Here is a 21,121-nt window from a genome sequence, read left to right as displayed (position 1 = left end):
ACAAATAATCCTAAAATTTGTATGGAACCAGAAAAGACCCCGAATAGCCAAAGCAATCTTGAAAAAGAAAACCAAAGCAGGAGGCATCACAATCCCAGACCTCTAACTGTATTATAAAGTTGTAATCATCAAGACAGTATGGTACTGGCACAAGAACAGACACTCAGATCAGTGGAACAGAATAGAGAACCCAGAAATGGACCCACAAACATATGGCCAACTAATCTTTGACAAAGCAGAAAAGAATATCCAATGGAATAAATACACTCTCTTGAGCAAGTGGTGCTGGGATAACTGGACAGCGACATGCAGAAGAATGAACCTGGACCACTTTCTTTACCATACACAAAAATAAACTCAAAATAAGACCTAAATGTAAGACAGGAAGCCATCAAAATCCTCGAGGAGAAAGCAGGCAAAAACCTCTTTGATCTTGGCTGCAGCAACTTCTTACTCAACATGTCTCCGGAGGCAAGGGAAACAAAAGCAAAAATCAACTACTGGGACCTCAATAAAATAAAACGCTTCTGCACAGCAAAGGAAACAATCAGCAGAACTAAAAGGCAATCAATGGGATGGGAGAAGATATTTGCAAATGACATATCATATAAAAGGTTTGTATCCAAAATCTATAAAGAACTCATCAAACTCAACACCCAAAAAACAAATAATCCAGCAAAGAAATAAGCAAAAGACATGAATAGACACTTCTCCAAAGAAGACATCCAGATGGCCAACTGACACATGAAAAAATGCTCAACATCACTCATCATCAGGGAAATACAAATCAAAACCACAGTGAGATAACACCTCACACCTGTCAGAATGGCTAACATTAACAACTAAGGTAACAACAGATGTTGGCGAGGATGCGGAGAAAGAAGATCTCTTTTGCACTGCTGGTGATCTGTGATTTTATCTTACTAGGAAGTTAACAGTTTAGTCTGCCTTAGTTTCATAAATGGTGTTAGGGCTGGTAGGAATGCAAACTGGTGCCACCACTCTGGAAAACAGTATAGAGGTTCCTCAAAAAATTAAAAATAGAACTACCCTACAACCTAGCAATTTCAGTATTAGGTATTTATTCAAGAGATACAGGTGTGCTGTTTCGAAGGGGCACATGCACCCCAATGTTTATAGCAGCACTATTGACAATAGCCAAAGTATGGAAAGAGCCCAAATGTCCATCAATGGATGAATGGATAAAGAAGATGTGGTATATATGTACAGTGGAGTATTATTCAGCAATCAAAAAGCCATTTGCAACTATTTGGACAGACTGGAGGGTATTATACTAAGTGAAATTAGTCAGTCAGAGAAAGACAAATATATGACTTCACTCATATGAGGACTTTAAGATACAAAACGTTTAAAACAATGAACATAATGGAAGTAAAATTAATATAAAAACAGAGAGGGGGACCAAACCTAACAGACTCTTAAATATAGAAAACAAACACAGGGTTGCTAGAGGGGTTTTGGGAGGGGGGATGGGCTAAATAGGTAAGGGACATTAAGGAATTTACTCCTGAAATCATGCTAACTAACTTGGGTGTAAATTAAAAAATAAATTAATTTAAAAATAAATAAATAAACTTAAAAAATGCAAAAAAAAATTAAACTACCATATGATCGATCTAGCAATTCCACTTCTCAGTATATGTCCAAAGGACATAGGCACCCCCATGTTCATTGCAGCATTATTTACAATAGTCAAGACGTGGAAGCAACCTAAGTGACCATTGATGGATGAACAGATAAAGAAAATATGGCATATACATATGGGTGTGTGTACACACACAGACCCAGACACACACACACACACACGCACACACACACACACACACACACATGCACACACGCACACACACACTGGAATATTATTCAGTCACAAAAAAAAAAAAAAAGAGGGAAACCCTGCCCGTTGTGACAACATTGAGGGCATTATGGGCATTATGCTAAGTGATATAAGTCAGAGAGAGAAAGACAAATATTGTATGATCTTATAGGTGGGATCTACAAAAATAAAAATAAAAAGCAATTTTTTAATTACAGAGAACAGACTAGTAGTTACCATAGGCAGGGGGTGGGCCGTGGGTGAAATGGGTGAAGGAGATCAGAAAGTACAAACTTATTTGTAAGATAAGTCCTGGGGATATACTGTAACAATATGGTGACTATAGCTAATCATACTGTATTGTATGTTTGAAAGTTGCAGAGAGTAAATCTTAAAATTTCTCATCACAAGAAAAAGGTTTTTGTAACTACGTGCGGTGAAGGATGTTACTTATTGTGGTAGTCAATTTGCAATATACACATACACTATGTGTATGTTGTAAATCACTGTGTTGTAAAACTGAAACCAACATATGTTATGTGTCAATTATATTTCAATTTAAAAAGCCAGTTTCACTTAAGAATATCTTTGACAATGCACAGGGCACCTGGGTGTCTCAGTTGGTTAAGTGACCGACTTTGCCTCAGGTCATGATCTCATGGCAGCTCATAAAGTTCAAGCCCAGCCTTGGGCTCTCTGCTGAGAGCTCAGAGCCTGGAGCCTGCTTCTGATTCTAGATCTTCCTCTCTCTCTGCCCCTCCCCCAATCTTGCTCGCACATGCACTCTCTCTCAAAAACAAACATTTAAAGAAGTTTTTAAAAAGAATATCTTTGATGATGCAGTAAAAAGTATTAATTTTACTAAATCTTGATCCATAGGTACAAGCAAGCTTTTTAACAGTCAGTGAGATGGGATGGAAAGTACATATAAAACACATCTGCTGGATATTAAAATGCATAGTTCTCTCAAGGAAAACATTTACTGATTGAATTTTGAGCTGAACTACCATCTTTGCTCCCCGCAGAACATGATTTTTACTTGAAGAGCAATTGACTGACAAACTATGACTTTTGAGCCTTAGCTATTTGGCAGATATTTTCCTGAAATAAATGAAATGGGTCTATCACTTCAGGAAAACAAGAGCTCTGGTTGCCAAAGATAAATTTTGCATTGTGAAACACTTGTATCTGACACCATGAAGTTGACAGCATCCTAACACTTAAACATATTTCTCATGAGACTGTTGGTGAAAAAAAATAATAATAAAATTTGTCCTCTAGGAATGCCATTTCTTTTTAAAAATTTTTTGTTCAGGGGCACCTGGGTGGCTCGGTTGGTTAAGCGTCCGACTTCAGCTCAGGTCATGATCTCACGGTCCATGAGTTCGAGCCCCACGTTGGGCTCTGTGCTGACAGCTCAGAGCCTGGAGCCTGTTTCACATTCTGTGTCTCCCTCTCTCTCTGCCCCTCCCCTGTTCATGCTCTGTCTCAAAAATAAATAAATGTTATCTACTACAAAGCTGTCATCATCAAGACAGCATGGTATTGGCACAAAAACAGACACATAGACCAATGGAATAGAATAGAAACGCCAGAACTAGACCCACAAACGTATGGCCAACTCATCTTTGACAAAGCAGGAAAGAACATCCAATGGAAAAAAGACAGCCTCTTTAACAAATGGTGCTGGGAGAACTGGACAGCAACATGCAGAAGGTTGAAACTAGACCACTTTCTCACACCATTCACAAAAATAAACTCAAAATGGATAAAGGACCTAAATGTGAGACAGGAAACCATCAAAATCTTAGAGGAGAAAGCAGGAAAAGACCTCTCTGACCTCAGCCGTAGCAATCTCTTACTCGACACATCCCCAAAGGCAAGGGAATTAAAAGCAAAAGTGAATTACTGGGACCTTATGAAGATAAAAAGCTTCTGCACAGCAAAGGAAACAACCAACAAAACTAAAAGGCAACCAACGGAATGGGAAAAGATATTCGCAAATGACATATCGGACAAAGGGCTAGTATCCAAAATCTATAAAGAGCTCACCAAACTCCACACCCGAAAAACAAATAACCCAGTGAAGAAATGGGCAGAAAACATGAATAGACACTTCTCTAAAGAAGACATCCGGATGGCCAACAGGCACATGAAAAGATGTTCAGCGTCGCTCCTTATCAGGGAAATACAAATCAAAACCACACTCAGGTATCACCTCACGCCAGTCAGAGTGGCCAAAATGAACAAATCAGGAGACTATAGATGCTGGAGAGGATGTGGAGAAACGGGAACCCTCTTGCACTGTTGCTGGGAATGCAAACTGGTGCAGCTGCTCTGGAAAGCAGTGTGGAGGTTCCTCAAAAAATTAAAAATAGACCTACCCTATGACCCAGCAATAGCACTGCTAGGAATTTACCCAAGGGATACAGGAGTGCTGATGCATAGGGCCACTTGTACCCCAATGTTCATAGCAGCACTCTCAATAATAGCCAAATTATGGAAAGAGCCTAAATGTCCATCAACTGATGAATGGATAAAGAAATTGTGGTTTATATACACAATGGAATATTACGTGGCAATGAGAAAAAATGAAATATGGCCCTTTGTAGCAACGTGGATGGAACTGGAGAGTGTGATGCTAAGTGAAATAAGCCATACAGAGAAAGACAGATACCATATGGTTTCACTCTTATGTGGATCCTGAGAAACTTAACAGGAACCCATGGGGGAGGGGAAGGAAAAAAAAAAAGAGGTTAGAGTGGGAGAGAGCCAAAGCATAAGAGACTGTTAAAAACTGAGAACAAACTGAGGGTTGATGGGGGGTGGGAGGGAGGAGAGGGTGGGTGATGGGTATTGAGGAGGGCACCTTTTGGGATGAGCACTGGGTGTTGTATGGAAACCAATTTGTCAATAAATTTCATATAAAAAAAAAGAAATTATAATAAAATTGCCTAAAAAATAAATAAATAAATAAATGTTAAAAAAAATTTTTTTTTAAATTTTTGTTCATAATGAGTCAAAAAACTGCTTTGGAAAAGCATAGGATGCCAGCATGCTTCTTCCCCACTCTTTTTTTTTTTTTTATAAGACACAGCATCTCGAGCGGACAGCATCCACTCTTGAGCAGAGAAGGGGCAGAGGGATAGAGAGAGAAAATCTCAAGCAGGCTCCACGCTCAATGTGGAGCCAGACACGCTGCTAAATCTCACAACCCTGGAATCATGACCTGAGCTGAAATCAAGAGTTGTGCGCTCAACTGACTGAGCCACCCAGATAGCCCTTCCTTTTAAAAGCCACCCAGTCCCTTTTAATTTTTAACCCCTTCCTTTAAAAGCCACCCAGTCCCTTTTAATTAATAAATTCCTCATAATTTGTTCCTTTTAATTAATAAATTCCTCATAATTTGTCCCATGGACATTTTCAACAAGTCTAAAACAAACATAAATTCCACCTACCTGATTTTTTTTTTTTACTGGCATTATCAGGAAAAAATCAAGAAGTCTAATGTTGTCTACTCTGTGAATAGGTCCTGTGAACATAGCTTAGGGAGAAGAAATCTACTAAAGTCTTGACTTACACATTTTACGAATGTTACATGTGAAATGCAGCATTTACTTGCACCATAACAATGAGTGGCTTTCTCTGGTGACTGCCTTGCACTTCAGAGCCCCACAGAGGATGGAATTCTGTTCCCTCAGCTAAGATAGCCAACAAGACTGTGATCACCCCTCCCTCGTCTCTTTCAGAATATCTGAATTTGTTGCGGGGCCTGGGTGGCTCAGTCAGTTAAATGTCCGACTTCAGCTCCGGTCATGATCTCGCCACTGTTGAGTTCAAGCCTTGCAACAGGCTCTGTGCTGACAGCTCGAAGCCTGGAACCTGCTTCTGCTTCAGACTCTGTGTCTCCCTCTCTCTCTGCCCCTCCCCAACTCACACTGTGTCTCTCTCTGTCTCTCAAAAATGAATAAACGTTAAAGAAATGTAAAAAAGAAGAATATCTGAATTTGTTTCCTGAAGCAGATAAAATCCTAATAGAAAATAAAATAACTCACTACCTTACCCAGGCTATAATTAAATTTTTTAAATGAATGTTTACATAAACTTTATGTAATATTGGCAAAAAAAAGTTTAAAATCAAATTCAAACCTTCAAAAAGTTATATTAATACATCCTTTCAAATAATGTGACTTTAGAAAAGAATATTCACAGATTTCATAGATAGGAAAAATTCTTAGCTCAACATAAACTGACATATTTTATAACCCAGAGATAATAACGATTAAACCTATATCCATTCTATAACAAGCAACCTTAACTGTAACTCAGGTGTAGATTGATGGGAGAAAATTGGATATTTAAAAACAAAACAACAAAAACACCGATTAATCCAAAAAGAGTCAGATGATTAAGAGAACTCATTCTGACCCTGACTAAAGTTAGCATAAAACAGTCACAAAGAGTGGGGACACCAGAAAGTTAACTTTCTCAATAGAGTAAGCAGCAAAGGGCTTAGAACTGAGATACTGTCTAGAAAAATAAGAGCTCTTCAGTTTGTTCTCCTCCAGAAATAAAATCAGAGCCATTTTGCTTAAGTCCTAACAATGATGGTGGCAATAATAAACATTATCTGGGGCCCCTGGGTAGCTCAGTTGGTTAAGCGACCGACTTTGGCTCAGGCCATGATCTCTCATGGGTTCAAGCCCCATGTCGGGCTCTGTGCTGACAGTTCAGAGCCTGGAGCTGCTTCGGATTCTATGTCTCCCTCTCTCTCTGACCCTCCCCTGCTTGTGCTCTTTCTCTCTCTCTCAAAAATAAATAAAAATTAAAAAATTTTAAAAATAATAATAAACATTAGCAGCAACAGCAATTTATTGAGCGTATAACTATGTGCCGGGCACTGTTCTACCTTACTTGTATACTGAAGACTATCAATAATCCCACTTTACAGATGTGGAAACCAAGACAGAGAAGTTAGGCAATTTCCTCAAAGACACGGATTGAGTAAGTGGCAAAGTCAGGATTAGAACACAAGCATTCTAGTTGCAGAGCCCACACTCATTGTTTATATACTCTACTCACTGTCCCTCTAGCTCTGAGGATGAAAACAACAATGAGACTTTCAGACTGGAAATTAGCTGAGCATGATCCACAAGTGAAAGCTCTGAGAAGATGCTACATAATGGATGACATTCTCGACAACATCCTTATATTACGTGTGACAGTTTCTGAAGGTTCTTTCTTATGGTATCCCTTCCAAACACAGATGATGAAGTCAATGTGAGATTCTTAATCCTACAGATCTACGTGTACTTCAAGATAAACTGATTATAAAATCCTCTCAGTATCTGACTAGTTAGATAAGGCTGATAGCCACAAGTCAATGTTAGAGGAACATCCACCTAAAGAATAATCTGGTTTAGGGGCGTCTGGGTGACTCAGTCGAGCATTCAACTTCAGCTCAGGTCATGGTCTCATGGTTCATGGGTTCGAGCCCCTCATCAGGCTCTCTGCTGTAAGGAGCCTGCTTCAAATCTTCTATCCACCCCTCTCTCTGCCCCTTCCTCTCTTTCTCTCTCTCTCTCAAAAATAAACATTAAAAAATGATTCTAAACCATTAGAATAGCTGATTTACAATCCTCATCTCTGAAGGCAATTAGATAGTTGGCCAGTTGTGAGGACCACAACCTAGTTTCTTGCCATGAAGTCATGTCATCTGGATGTCTTTCTTTCTATTCCCTACAGTGAAGGTAAGGAAAGAAGATAGATCAAGTGAATCCAGAAGGAGTATCAAGTCATCAAGATACGAATTAAAAACACATCCTGGGGGCGCCTGGGTGGCGCAGTCGGTTAAGCGTCCGACTTCAGCCAGGTCACGATCTCGCGGTCTGTGAGTTCGAGCCCCGCGTCGGGCTCTGGGCTGATGGCTCAGAGCCTGGAGCCTGTTTCTGATGCTGTGTCTCCCTCTCTCTCTGCCCCTCCCCCGTTCATGCTCTGTCTCTCTCTGTCCCAAAAATAAATAAACGTCAAAAAAAAAAAAAAAAAAAAAAACACATCCTGTTCTGTCCTTCAAGACACTGGTATTCACTCATATGAAAGACAGTTCACTGACCCTGAGTCTCACAGTTATTGGAAAGTAGACATTGTGTAAAGGTAAACAGTGACCAGTGGGATGAATGTGTTAATTAACTCAATGGAAGAAACACTTTCACAATGTATACATACATCAAATCATCACATTGTACATTTTTAATATCTTGCAGTGTTGTCAATTATGTCTCAATAAAGCTAAAAACAAAAACAAACAAACAAACAAAAAACATCGACTGGTAGGAACACAGCTCACTGTCAAGATGCAGTTAACAAACTGTGTCCCCTAGAACCCTAGGGTGGAATGGGGATGTTCCTTGGTGAAAAGGTCCCTCAATCCTTTCACCTAGATACCTGTTTTATACTTTTAGGGTTCTGAGTAAAATTGTATCTGAATGTGCTCTGCCACTTTTTAAAAAAAGTTTAAAATCACCACTTTACCATATTTTCCAACTATGTGGGGTTACTGTCTGGCTTGTTCAATAGATCTAAAAATACTAGAAATAGGGATGCCTGGGTGGCTCAGTCAGTTAGGCATCCAACTTCAGCTCAGGTCATGATCTCATAGTTTGTGAGTTCGAGCCCCGCATCAGGCTTTCTGCTGTCAGCACAGAGCCTGCTTTGGATCCTCTATCTGTCTGTCTGTCTGTCTCCCTCTGCCCCTCCCCCACTCACTCGTGTGTGTGTGTGTGTGTGTGTGTGTGTGTGTGTGTGTGTGTGTGCGCTCTCAAAAATAAACATGAAAAAATACTTTAAAAATAAAAATATTAGCAATAAAAATCTGTTCAACCAATTTTTGCAAGAACAATTACATAAAAATTATTTGGCCAACTACCTGCCAAAATGTATATTAGATACTTGCTTTGCATGAAAACAATACAGTATTACTTACATACACACACACACACACACACACACACACACACACACACACACCTCTGCTTAACTACAGCATACTAACAATCATTCCACTGAGCACCAGAGACAATCAACAACTACACAAATCAATTCCTATCAATATTTTTCATTAAAATAAAAATCCAGCTTCCCCATTTCTATTTTAGTTCTCAGTCCAACATATGCAATATAAACCGAGCAGTTAAGACTGCCTCCTGTATCAGTAACCTGATTCTACCTTTTGTTTAATATATATATTAAACAAAATATATAAATATTTTTAATATTTATGCCCATAATATGTAAAGTAGTTGCATTCTATGGAAAAGGCCAGATCTTATGACATTAACTCACCAAAATGATCTGAAGGAAGGTCTCATATTGCCGCATATTATACAGTGCTTCTTTTAACATATACGGCTGAAGTTCCATACTCAAGAGTGGGTTCTTTGCTACTGTCTCAAGGATGGCTGTGTAGCGGTATGCCTGGTCCTGGGCAATCTGAAGTTGGGAATCGATGTGTTGAGTGGTGGCTGGGATTGCTTCCTGTAGAATAGCTGGCACTGTTTTTAAAAGTATATTGAGAGACATGAAAGAATCTACAAAGAAGAAGCCTACGAAGTGGTCGCATTTTGAGCATTACATTTAGTAGTTTTTTTCCTTAACCAAATTAATAATAAGAAGGTATATATTTCATATATTTCTCCCTACACCATGAAATAAAGAACTGGGCGGGGGGGGGGGGGGGTGGGGGGGGGTGAAATCTGTCCAAACAAAAGACATTGTAGAGCAGATCAGCTTTTGCCACTAAAATATAGAAGAATCTAAAGAATAGACAGGCTTTGGTATTATGTGCTACCGATCATGTATCTCTAGAAAAGGCATATTTTGTTAAAAAAAAAAGAAAGGGGGGGGGGGAGTATGTGACTTAAGAGACTCATCAGGATATTGGGGCACTGGGTGGCTTAGTCAGTTAAGCATATGACTTCAGCTTGTGGGTTCGAGCCCCAGGTCAGGTTCTGTGCTGACAGCTCAGAGCCTAGAGCCTGCTTCAAATTCTGTGTCTCTCTTTCTCTCTGCCTCTCCCCCACTCACACTCTGTCTCTCTCTCTCTCAAAAATAAACCAACATTAAAAAAAAAAAAAAAGGAAACTCATCAGGATACCGAAAAAAACAGAACAGTCTAGCAAGATAAGGAACTTTATAAAGAATAGGAATTTGACTTTCTAGAACAGTTTTTAAACTGACCCTGTTATACTAGATAAGTGATCTGGTAAAAAGATACTAATATCTTCTCAGTGGGCCTACATGTATACCAAATTCATAAGGAAGTTCCTTCTACTGAGTCCCTAATCCAGTATTTAATGAGTGCTTTCAAACACACAGATGGTGAATGCATTAAGTATGTAACAGCACAGTAAATGCTCCTGGATTTGCAGATTTGCAAATATCCCCTCTTATACCTTTGCATTCTGTTAATTGCATCAGCCACTGTTTTCAGGGTGATTTTTATTTTTTTAATTGGTTATTTGACTTGGAATAAAGAACACAGAGCCCATTGAATTAAGGAGGCTGGCCTCGAGGCAGGCTCCTCATTCCTTCTACTGATTCACTCTCCCCCACTAGCTTCGTGGTTTATAATATTGCAAGTCATGCCCCAGAAAAACTAAAAATTACCATCCATTATTAAAGTAGGTGTGCCTAAGGTAGAGTCAAAACTGAACACCTTAAATCTAAGAATGCCAGCGGAGTACTGTACGTTATTTTCCTCACTGTGCAGGTTAGATTTTAAACCTGCATAACTTGTAGACTTAACCTAAGGATATACCTACAGTCATCAATGCCTTCTCCTCCTTTTCCACAGTCTCGGTTAAATAAACGAATCCCGGTAACAACCATGGTAAGTTCTTTCAGTTGGCGTTCTTTGTCCTTCTTAGAAAGTGTTAGAAACGTCCCAAGCTCAGCCTGAGGGAAAATACTCTGTAGGGCAGCTAAAACAAACCACAAAAAGGACAACAAAATGGTAGAATAAAGATATCAGATCCTAAACTATAGCGTTCTTTCAGCAGAAAGTTGAGAGGCCTGTCCTTACAGAGCTACTTATATGATTCTTTGCATTTCTGATACCTGGTTACAGAATATATAACAACATTTATCACATGTCAAAGCTGGGCTCCTGAAAATAATGCCATTGCCTTGTGTCTGTTTTCAATAATTAAGCACCCATCAGTAATTTTTGACAATGGGCATTAAAACAAGCTTTCTAATTAGAATTCTGAATAGAAGAATCACTGCTTTAAAATAATTGTGGAAGAAAGCCAAAAAAGACTAGAAATCTTGCGTCTTCCTTACCTTAAATTATCAAAGTGGGCAAATACTTCCTAAGGATAAAACAGCGTCCTTTTCCATCATCCATTGTAGGTGACAGATGCAACGCCTTTAATCAATATGAAATCTCCCTTTCCAACAGTCCCCATTACCTGATCAGCCTGGCACTGTTAATCACGCTGCCAGTGTTTCTCTCATGAGGAATGATGGATCCCTGGACATGTGCAGCTCCAAGAAAATTAACAATATGCACTTTCCAGAGGTGCTACTTGGGTTTTAGAGTTAATAAACACTGTAAAAGGAATCTGGCCAAGTTTTAACCTCTTATTTGTGCTGATTTTTTTTTCCAGATAAAAAGGGAAATTCAGTCTTCAATACTTTTAATTTAACATCTTTTACAAGATATACAATGTTCATATCTTTTCACATATGGAATGGGAATCATACAGATTTTTTTACCTGTTGCCTCTCTGACAACCTTGATATCGGTAGGGGATCCCAGCCCAGAACGTAGTAACACATAGCTGACAATCTTTCGGTAGAGGCTTTCCAATTCTTCTCTAGTGCATGCTCTGTTATCTGTAATTTCTCTGATAACAGAGCCTAATCTAGACTCCAGGATTCGGTGATGTTCTTCAAGAAATTCCTCTAAAATTGGCAAAGGACAATGTTCCACATATTTGACTTAGAATTCTCATCACAGAAGAAAGTAGGACCAGGGGAAAAAAATAGCTTGGGTATGGCAATTCTATTGCACAAAAACAAGTGTTTTCTTAAGGTGTAATAATCACAATAAAAAATAAACAGTGGTCAGTAAGTAACCTCAAGGCAAAAATCTAGTAGGAAAGATTATTACAGGGCTTTAAATGGCATGTTTTTTCAAAATACATAAGACTTTCAACAGACAACCCAACAGTAATATCTAAGAGGGCTAAAACCTCCTAATTAAGCAGGAAAAGCATAAAAGACAATTTATAATATATATATTATAAACAACATACTAGAAACATATATATATGTGTATACACACACACACACACACACACATATATTTATACTACATGTAAGCCCAGGTAGTGTACTATATGCAAGCATGTATAGTATAAATATACATATATGTAAATATTCCTGTTCGATTATTTTAGGTCTAGATAAATTTACTTTGAATAGCATTACTGATAATCTGATGTTGCATTGAGAATTATATCCCTCTCCCCTCTTCCTGTGATATGGTGAGGTCTAGGCCTAATTGTGGCAGAAACCACAATTCACGTAGGACAATTCTTGGCAACTAAGTCAGTAAGACATCCCATTTTACTATTACAAGGGCAAAAATTAACATACCAACCATGTACGGTATATATCTATACCCTTACCACAAAAACAACTGAGAACTTTATGAAATTTAAAAATCTAAATTACAATTTCATCAATTCCATTATCACTTTAAAATTTCATTATTATGAAGCAAAAAAGCAAGATATGTAATTTATATACGTAGCGTAACTGCAAGTTCAATACACTTCACCAAATGGTTAATAATAATGGTATTGCAGTGGGGCAGAGGGAGTCTAGTCTATAGAGGAATTTATTTTCCTTTTTCTCTTGTTTCCAGTGTACCTTTGATGTATATATTAAACTACTTACATAAGGAAATAAGTTCTAAACTTCAATTTCCCATCATTCATTTCATTTTGGGATAGTTACCTAATTTAGGTAAGCACTATAAGATAATATAAAGCAAAAACAAAAAAATCAGCAAATTAGAAACTCAACTTCAATGGGCTGATTGTTTTAATTTCTAATTATAGTGTTAGCGATAAACTGGTTAAAGCACAATGGACTTGGAAACATAACTATCATAGGCATAATAATTAGACTTTACTTTTAACACTCACAAAGGCCATTAATGTTTTTCTCATTGAGCATATCCACCTTCATTACATTCTTCAAAGTTGGAAAATTTTTCAAAAGATAGACTAAAAAATTAATCACTGTCAACCAAATGAAGCCCTTATTACTTGCAATACAATATGAATCCTTTAAAAAGGGTATCAAAATAGGTAGATATGTTACCTCGACTTGTATAATTCATATCAAAGTAGACTTGCATCTTAATGGTGTCCAGGGATGGATTTTTACTATCCAATAGCCGAGATACACAAAGCTAGAAAAGAATATCCCATGTTTCTGGTTATATTTTCTGACATGTAAGTATTTCCTACAGTTATTTTCAAAAATTAAGAGAAACATCAAAGCAATGGTTTCTGATATTTATCCACCAATAGCCCCTTTTATTATTTTGCTCTTTGAGGACTTCATGCTTCACAGTTTACCCCACCACAACGTTTAAGAAGTAAAAAGTTATTTCCCTGAGATCAGCAATATCACCATATGCAGGTGGCTAATAGTCTAGTCAAAGGCGAGAAATCTGACCCTTTGGTTTGTCTATCCAGTTTGGATATGAGTAAGTGCTCCACGAAGCTTAGGCTCCTGTCCAGAGCTCATCTAGAGCCCCTCATTACTATTTATTTGAGCCTCTTAAGCAACACTCCTTCTTTGCTGATTTTGGGGGTTACTTTTATTTTATAAAAGGCTGTTCCTCTCTCACAAAATCTCTTTGGCTCTGGTTTCTATTTCAAAATTTCCTCCCCTGGTCTGTTTTCTCCCATTTTCCTCCCACATAGATGGCCCATTCTACTACTCTGCTTTGCCCCTTTAGATTAGATGACCAACCTGAATTCTTTCTCTCTTTCCTATCTCACCCCTTAGGCTTTATATATGCAGTCAGCAGACATAGCAGCGGCAACACCCTCCTTGCACCTTCCTGAGCACCAACCCTGCTTTCCTGGGAGGATGGAGACTGAATATAAGACCAAGGCCTGGACCCTGTGCTTTTATGGAGCCTGTGCACCTAGATCCCTCCAGGTGGAAAAGTACTGTTCTAAAAACAAACTTCCGGGGCGCCTGGGTGGCTCAGTCGGTTAAGCCTCCGACTTCAGCTCAGGTCACGATCTCGCAGTCCGTGGGTTCGAGCCCTGCGTCGGGCTCTGGGCTGATGGCTCAGAGCCTGGAGCCTGCTTCCGATTCTGTGTCTCCCTCTCTCTCTCTGCCCCTCCCCCGTTCATGCTCTGTCTCTGTCTGTCTCAAAAATAAATAAACGTTAAAAAAAAATTAAAAAAAAAAACACAAAACTTCCTTCACAAATACAAAAATTAACTCATCCACATGATTTTTAATTGAGAAAAAAAGGAAACAATCTTTGTCCTCTGAAGCAAGATGTACATTGATAATTTATGTACCTGTCACATTAAAAGTAAATTGAGTTTGATTCTTTCTAACTTAGGTGAGTTAGAGGAAAAAAGAAAACTCTTCTTGAGCCCTGAAAAAGAGAAAAATTTATTTTCTGTCTCTCCTTGATTTTCCTCCAGATCTTTCCAATAAAATTTCTGACCGACCATCATGGCCATTTCCCCTATTGCTAAGAACAGGTTTCATACCACATTTAAAATCAGCACAGAGGGCTCCTGGGTTGTTCAGTCAGTTAAGTGACCTACTCTTGATCTTGGCTTAGGTCATGAGCTCACAGTTCATGAGGTCAAGCCCCAAGTCAGAGTCTGCACTGACAGCGCTGAGCCTGCTTGGGATTCTCTGTCTCCCTCTCTGCCCCTCCTCCACTCATGTTCTCTGTCTCTCAAAATACAGACAGACAGACAGACAGACAGACAATCATCACAGAAAGACCCAGCTCTAGGCTGCCCTGCATAATCATGGCATCTCTACTGCAGAATCATCCTAACATATTCCCCAGCTCCAGGCTTCCAAAGCTCTTCCTGATCCCTCTGGAAGCTGCATATAGACCTGTGCTCCACTGTGTGAATTGCTGGCTATGAGAGATCATGGGTGATGGGGTGATGAAAATTTTCTCTGCCATTTGCTTGAGCCCAGGAAATATCCACACACCAGCCTGGGAAACCTTGTTTATAAATTCCTTTGTGCGAAGGAGGGAATTAAAATTAAAATCATTAAGCCTGGGAGAAAAAAATTATGTTCAATTTTTAGGAAATACATTTAGGAATATTTAGAAAATAAATATGTAAGCACCTATATCCAGTGAGTCAAACTTAAAACACGTGAAAAAACTAATGATGTCTAAAATTTCTACCTTCTTTGGTTCCTAAAACTAGTTTTCAGGCAAATATACTTTATTTCTAACTATGAATTATTTGCTAGAGCTTCAATTTTTCCTTCAGAATTGAAAAGCACAAATTATACTGAATCAATAATTATATGAATCTTAATTTAGTACTATGTAATTTTATACTGTATGACAAGTCAGTTAATAATGTTCTCGATGTGGGGCGCCTGGGTAGCTCAGTCAGTTAAGCGTCCCAACTTTGGCTCAGGTCATGATCTCACAGTTTGTGGGTTTGAGCCCCACGTCGGGCTCTGTGCTGACAGCTCAGAGCCTGGAGCCTGCTTTGGATTCTGTGTCTCCCTCCCCTTCTGCCCCGCTCCCACTCTGTCTCTCTGTCTCTCAAAAATAAATAAACACTAAAAGAACTTAAAAAATAATAATGTTTTCAATGTAACATTAGATTAATAACAAGAGGTCTCTAAAATACTGTGAAGATACCGCTGCCTGCCAATATCCATACCCGTCCTTCCTAATAGCCCCAATCTGGACTGGGACAAAGATTTGTTCTGTTGAAAAAAAGAAAAAGAAATCAATGTCCCAGGCTCACTTGCATTATCATTCTGGTCAATAAATGTAAGCACATGAGAAAAGTTCTGAGAAAGCTATTACTTTCTTAATAGAAAGTGACAGACCCAATTGGCACACACAGTTTGCCCTTTGCCCTCTTCCCTCACACCTACCTAGAGATGGAGTAGCTATCTTGTAACCATTGCATGAAAGCCTATACAGGATGGTGGCCCAGGAAGCCAGGAAAAACAACCTGTGTATCTCTAGACTTTATGAGAAACAATATATCTCACACTTGTTTCTACCACTAGTTGGTAGGGTCTTATTTCATGAAGCACAGCACTAATGGCTAGCACAAATATTGTATTCAGAATTGCAAATAAGTAATTTAAAATTTGAGAACTGTTGTATAACCACCTTAACAAGTTTCTGTACGTCACTTTTCATGAGGGTTCTATCCATGTTAAAGCCATTACTTGGGTCCAAGACAACAGCTTTCACCTGTGAATAGGAAAGAATCTATTAAATCATTTTCTCTCATATAATTATGAAACTATTTTGTTTCCATTTTTTAAACAGCTGCCTCCTGATTACTCAGGAGTCGATTATTCAGCTGATTTTATTATCATCCAATTCATCAGCACCTTCATTACAGGTCAAAGAAAGGAAGCAACAAACATCAAATTTGAATACGGTGTTCAAAAAATTATATGGAGAAATAACTTGAAAGCAGTGAGTAGACTCTAGATAGGGAAACTATTTGAATATTTTATCACATTTTTATTGTGTATCATTAAAACAAAAGCAAGAACAAAGAGACCAAGGCAATGAGTAATTTTTACAAAGGTGAACAAAAATACACGTTAAAACTCTGACATATGACATAATTGATGTTTCCAAAACCAATCAAGATCTTCTAAATCAGTTTCTATATATCTAGAACTGACATGCTTCATTGAAAAACATTTTTTTGCTAACTTGTCCAATGGTCTCAATGTTTTCAACTGAATAACATTTAGGAAAGCTTCACAGAATTTTAAGAGAGAAATGGGTACCACTTAAGGCTATTTTTTAATAAAGCAGTAATTCAAAAAAATATTCATTCTTACCATAAAAGCTGCCAGAGTTTCAGAAACAGTCTCTCCATGGGCTGCACATTCTTGTCCTATTTCTCGAATGATATTCTTTATAACACTTTCTGCCTGAGTGGGAGGCATTCTAGCTAAATAAAACAATGGTTTTTTTTAAGAATTGTATTTGAAATGACTCTATTCAAAAACCCCACCCCCACCCCCAGCCAAGCTTACAGACAAAGTTCATAGGTGGCTGCACTTGGCCCTGACTCTTTGTTTTCCTAGGTCACAGGGCCCTCCCTACTATAGATCCCAACTATAAAACATATTCTTCTCTAGCCTGACCACAACCCTCATCTCAGACAAGCCCCAGACAGAGCCCCAGGAGAAACCTGCTGCCTCCTGCTCTACCTGGACAAGAATTGACCCCCTCCCCACCTCCCCACACCCACCATGGGTACAGGTGCAACCCTCTCACATCCTTAAAGAAGAAAAACAAACAAACAAAACCCTTAAAAGGCTTAGGCCAGGGGCGCCTGGGTGGCTCAGTAGGTTAAGCCTCTGATTCTTGGTTTCGGCTCAGGTCATGATCTCACAGTTTGTGAGTTCGAATCTCGTGTTGGGCTCCATGCTGGTGGTTTGGAGCCTGGTTAGGATTCTCTCTCTCCCCCTTCCCTCTCTCTCTGCCCTTACCCTGCTTGCTCTGTCTCTCAAAATAAATAAACAAACTTTAAAAAAAAATTTTTTTTAAAAAGGCCCAACCCAAAAGAAGTCCCGGCGACATCTCTCTGGATATCTGGCCCCTCTCCTCCCGTGGAGAGTAAATAAACTCTGTCCTGCCTCTTGCTCTACTCTTCGTGCAATTCTTTGCCACCCTAACAGTATTTATATATGATTTTTTCCTCTTTAGATTTCTTATTATATTTGTAAAGAGTCATACAATTATTTATCTCAACTTATTAGCATGCATTAGCATCTATAAAGATAAAAAACTTCTATATTTACAAAAATGAGGGATTTTGTTGATGACAGAAAGAGCAATCAGGACGTCAAATAGGGACTGAAATATTTCCAATTTTGTGAAAATGACATAAGTAGAGACATTTTTAAAATAGAGCAGGAGCAGCCATTTCAGGGGAACTGCCTCACACGTCCCCTTCTCTGAATCTTTGAACTAAGCCAAACTGCCAACATTCCAAGTCGGCAAGAACAAGAAAATCCTGTTTGAAAAGCATGATGATAAATATGAACTTTTGACTAGTGACTACTTCACCTGACCAATGAATGAAGTATAAATCTAGCCCTGCCTGTCAGCACCAATGAGCTCTTTTTTAAAAACTTACCTAAACTTTTTTTTCCATAAAAACCCTGAGGCCACCTCCTTTAATCAGTACACTATTTGGGTTTCTACCTAAATCTGTACACCTCTGACCCCAATCATTTTATCCCAAACAACCGCCTTATCCCTTGAACTGGTTTGTTTTTAGGTTGACAATTTAAATGATAGTCACCAAAAGCATATTTATATTTTTTTAATTGGATAACTAAACATTATTGGGGAGGTAGATATAATGAGAAACATCAGGCCTATGGGCAGATGGCAGATTACAGTTTGAAAGAGGAAACGCTTATGCCACCACATTCACTAAATGATCTTTAATAATTATATGAGACTCTTGGAAAACAATTCTTGCTTGGATCATCTAAATTCTCTTTCCTACACATCCAAGTTGGAGTTTGGACTTTTGATTAAAAACATAAAAGAAAAAAATCAAAATCTATTATGTGAAATATCAAACAATTTTTTTTTAATTTTTTTTTTCAACGTTTATTTATTTTTGGGACAGAGAGAGATAGAGCATGAACGGGGGAGGGGCAGAGAGAGAGGGAGACACAGAATCAGAAACAGGCTCCAGGCTCTGAGCCATCAGCCCAGAGCCTGAAGCGGGGCTCGAACTCACAGACCGCGAGATCGTGACCTGGCTGAAGTCGTCGGAGCTTAACCGACTGCACCACCCAGGCGCCCCATCAATTTTTAAATGAACTCCTAGTATTAAGAATTAATTCCATTTACTACAAACCAGTAAAGGGTGGTAGGTTTTAATGACTATTGAGTTTTCCGATCTTCCTAAGCATCCATCAGTAACTGAGCACAGGATTTCTTTGCATGTAGAGAATAACAAAGACAATTCGGGTAGATAAAGCTAACTCTCAGCATTATTTGTGTTCAGATAAGGTAGCACTTGGCATTTTGTCCAGCAGAACCAGACTGCCTGGGATCCACGGTGACTTGTTCATTTTCTTTTTTTTTTTTTTTTTTTTTTTTTTTTGAAATTGCATTTCCTTGGTTATTTTTTTTTCAATATATGAAATTTATTGTCAAATTGGTTTCCATACAACACCCAGTGCTCATCCCAAAAGGTGCCCTCCTCAATACCCATCACCCACCCTCCCCTCCCTCCCACCCCCCGTCAACCCTCAGTTTGTTCTCAGTTTTTAAGAGTCTCTTATGCTTTGGCTCTCTCCCACTCTAACCTCTTTTTTTTTTTTTCCTTCCCCTGCCCCATGGGTTCCTGTTAAGTTTCTCAGGATCCACATAAGAGTGAAACCATATGGTATCTGTCTTTCTCTGTATGGCTTATTTCACTTAGCATCACACTCTCCAGTTCCATCCACGTTGCTACAAAGGGCCATATTTCGTTCTTTCTCATTGCCATGTACCTGAGACTCTGGACATTTGCTTCCCCTCTCCGTAAGCCGGCTTCCTCCTCTAAAAAATTTGATGAGACTACTACCCTCTCCCCAGAGTTGTCCCAAGACCTAAGTAAGTTCTATACACTTAGTGTTTAAAACAGCACGTGGCATAACGCAAGCGCTTAATACAACGTGTAACTAGTATTCAAAAAGTGTTAGTTGCGCGTGTGCGCGTGTCCGTCTGTGCGTGCGCCCAAGTCTGTGCGCGTTCCCGAGTGCCGTGGGCCCCGCAGAGGGGGTCACTACTGACTCCCCTCAGTACCCTCCTCCTCCCCACTTGAAGCTCTATATCTCCCGACATCTGGCCTTTAGGGGTGCGAGTAACACCCCGGAGAGACCCGAACCTCTGATGCCGGCTCAGAGCGAGTTAGAGGTCTGACCTGCGGGCCTGGGCGACTCCGGCCGGAAGCAACCTGTTTCCGCTCAGCCTGGGCGCAAGAAAAGGAGTTCTGACCGACAGTTAGGTCTCAACCGAGGCTGCACAGAGAGTCTCCAGCTTCAGGGGCTATACCCGCTGCCCGTGCTCCCTCCTCGCGCCTGAAGGGCGCAGAGCCCCGGGTGGGGTCACCGTGGCTTGGAGAGCCGGCGGCCAGTCTATACGATGGTTTCCCTCTTCCCCCGCTTTGCGGGACTTCAGGGTACTCCACGTGGGCCCGGTAACCATGGGGCCGGCAAGCTGCTGGGTACTCCCAGAGGGCCCGGTAACCATGGAGATGGAACGCTGGGCCAGCATGGGCGGGGCCGGCATGGGTGGGACCAACGTAGGGAGGCGTGGCTGGGCCCAAGCTGCAGATTTTCCCGGGAAGGATGGGCAAGAGATTTTAAAAACAGAAACAGAATATGGAAGGTCCTAAACCCGAGGTAGACTACAGGTTCACTACACCTCAGTGGTTAATTGTATCAAAACACAAGATTTCCTAAAAAAGAGTATTTACTTTTGTGAAAAATTAATAAAAGGAAACCTCACTAAAAGCGCAGTTGAGAGGCTAGAAGGGGAGCCTGGTAGGGGGAGCCTCTACCTCTTCACCATTAAATTATAGGAAGAATTGTCAGTTACACACTTCAACAAAAGAACCCTCAAAAGGAAAGAATCATCAATTACAGGCCCCAACAGAGAAAGATGTAGATTGTAGCCTATAAGAAATTGACTACCCCTGCAACTCAGCCAATGAGAAACCTTCATCCCCCTAAACTCTTGCTTTTCTCCAATGGACTTTTATTCAAAACAACCCCTCCCAACTTCCTCCTTCTCAATTAAATAATGTTCCTTTGTTTTGTTTGTTGTTTTTGCCTACCGCTCTTATCCCAAGTTGCAGTCATCTGTTATTCCTGAATAAACCTATTTTGCTAGTGAACTAACTGAAGCTTTATTTTTCTTAAAGTCAGCACAGAGCTAAATGCAGGACTCCAACTCACAGATGGTGAGATCATGACCTG

At 39.5% G+C, this 21,121-nt stretch overlaps 1 protein-coding gene across 7 annotated transcripts in view; it reads right to left on the bottom strand.

Moving 5' to 3' along the window:
- The window catches only part of CFAP206 (cilia and flagella associated protein 206), a 44,591-nt gene extending 24,268 nt beyond the window's left edge, over window positions 1-20,323 (bottom strand). Inside the window, exons 1-7 of one of the 7 annotated variants that reach the window (XM_045057820.1) lie at window positions 20,065-20,323; window positions 16,967-17,079; window positions 16,275-16,358; window positions 13,229-13,319; window positions 11,612-11,800; window positions 10,657-10,815; window positions 9,179-9,387 (exon numbers count right to left, since the gene is read on the bottom strand). In XM_045057820.1, coding sequence (XP_044913755.1) covers window positions 9,179-9,387; window positions 10,657-10,815; window positions 11,612-11,800; window positions 13,229-13,319; window positions 16,275-16,358; window positions 16,967-17,074 — 840 coding nt within the window. In that variant the 5' untranslated portion in view covers window positions 17,075-17,079; window positions 20,065-20,323. Of the gene's footprint in view, window positions 1-9,178; window positions 9,388-10,656; window positions 10,816-11,611; window positions 11,801-13,228; window positions 13,320-16,274; window positions 16,359-16,966; window positions 17,080-19,651; window positions 19,857-20,064 lie in introns of those variants that run through there. The other 6 variants (XM_045057819.1, XM_045057822.1, XM_045057818.1 and 3 more) reach the window with 6 other exon arrangements.
- Window positions 20,324-21,121: the final 798 nt, after the last annotated feature.

This window comes from Felis catus, chromosome B2 (assembly GCF_018350175.1).
Source record: "Felis catus isolate Fca126 chromosome B2, F.catus_Fca126_mat1.0, whole genome shotgun sequence".
In the NCBI taxonomy this organism is placed as follows: domain Eukaryota; kingdom Metazoa; phylum Chordata; class Mammalia; order Carnivora; family Felidae; genus Felis; species Felis catus.
Note: the sequence above shows the minus strand (reverse complement) of the source record. Positions and strands in the feature narration are given on the sequence as shown.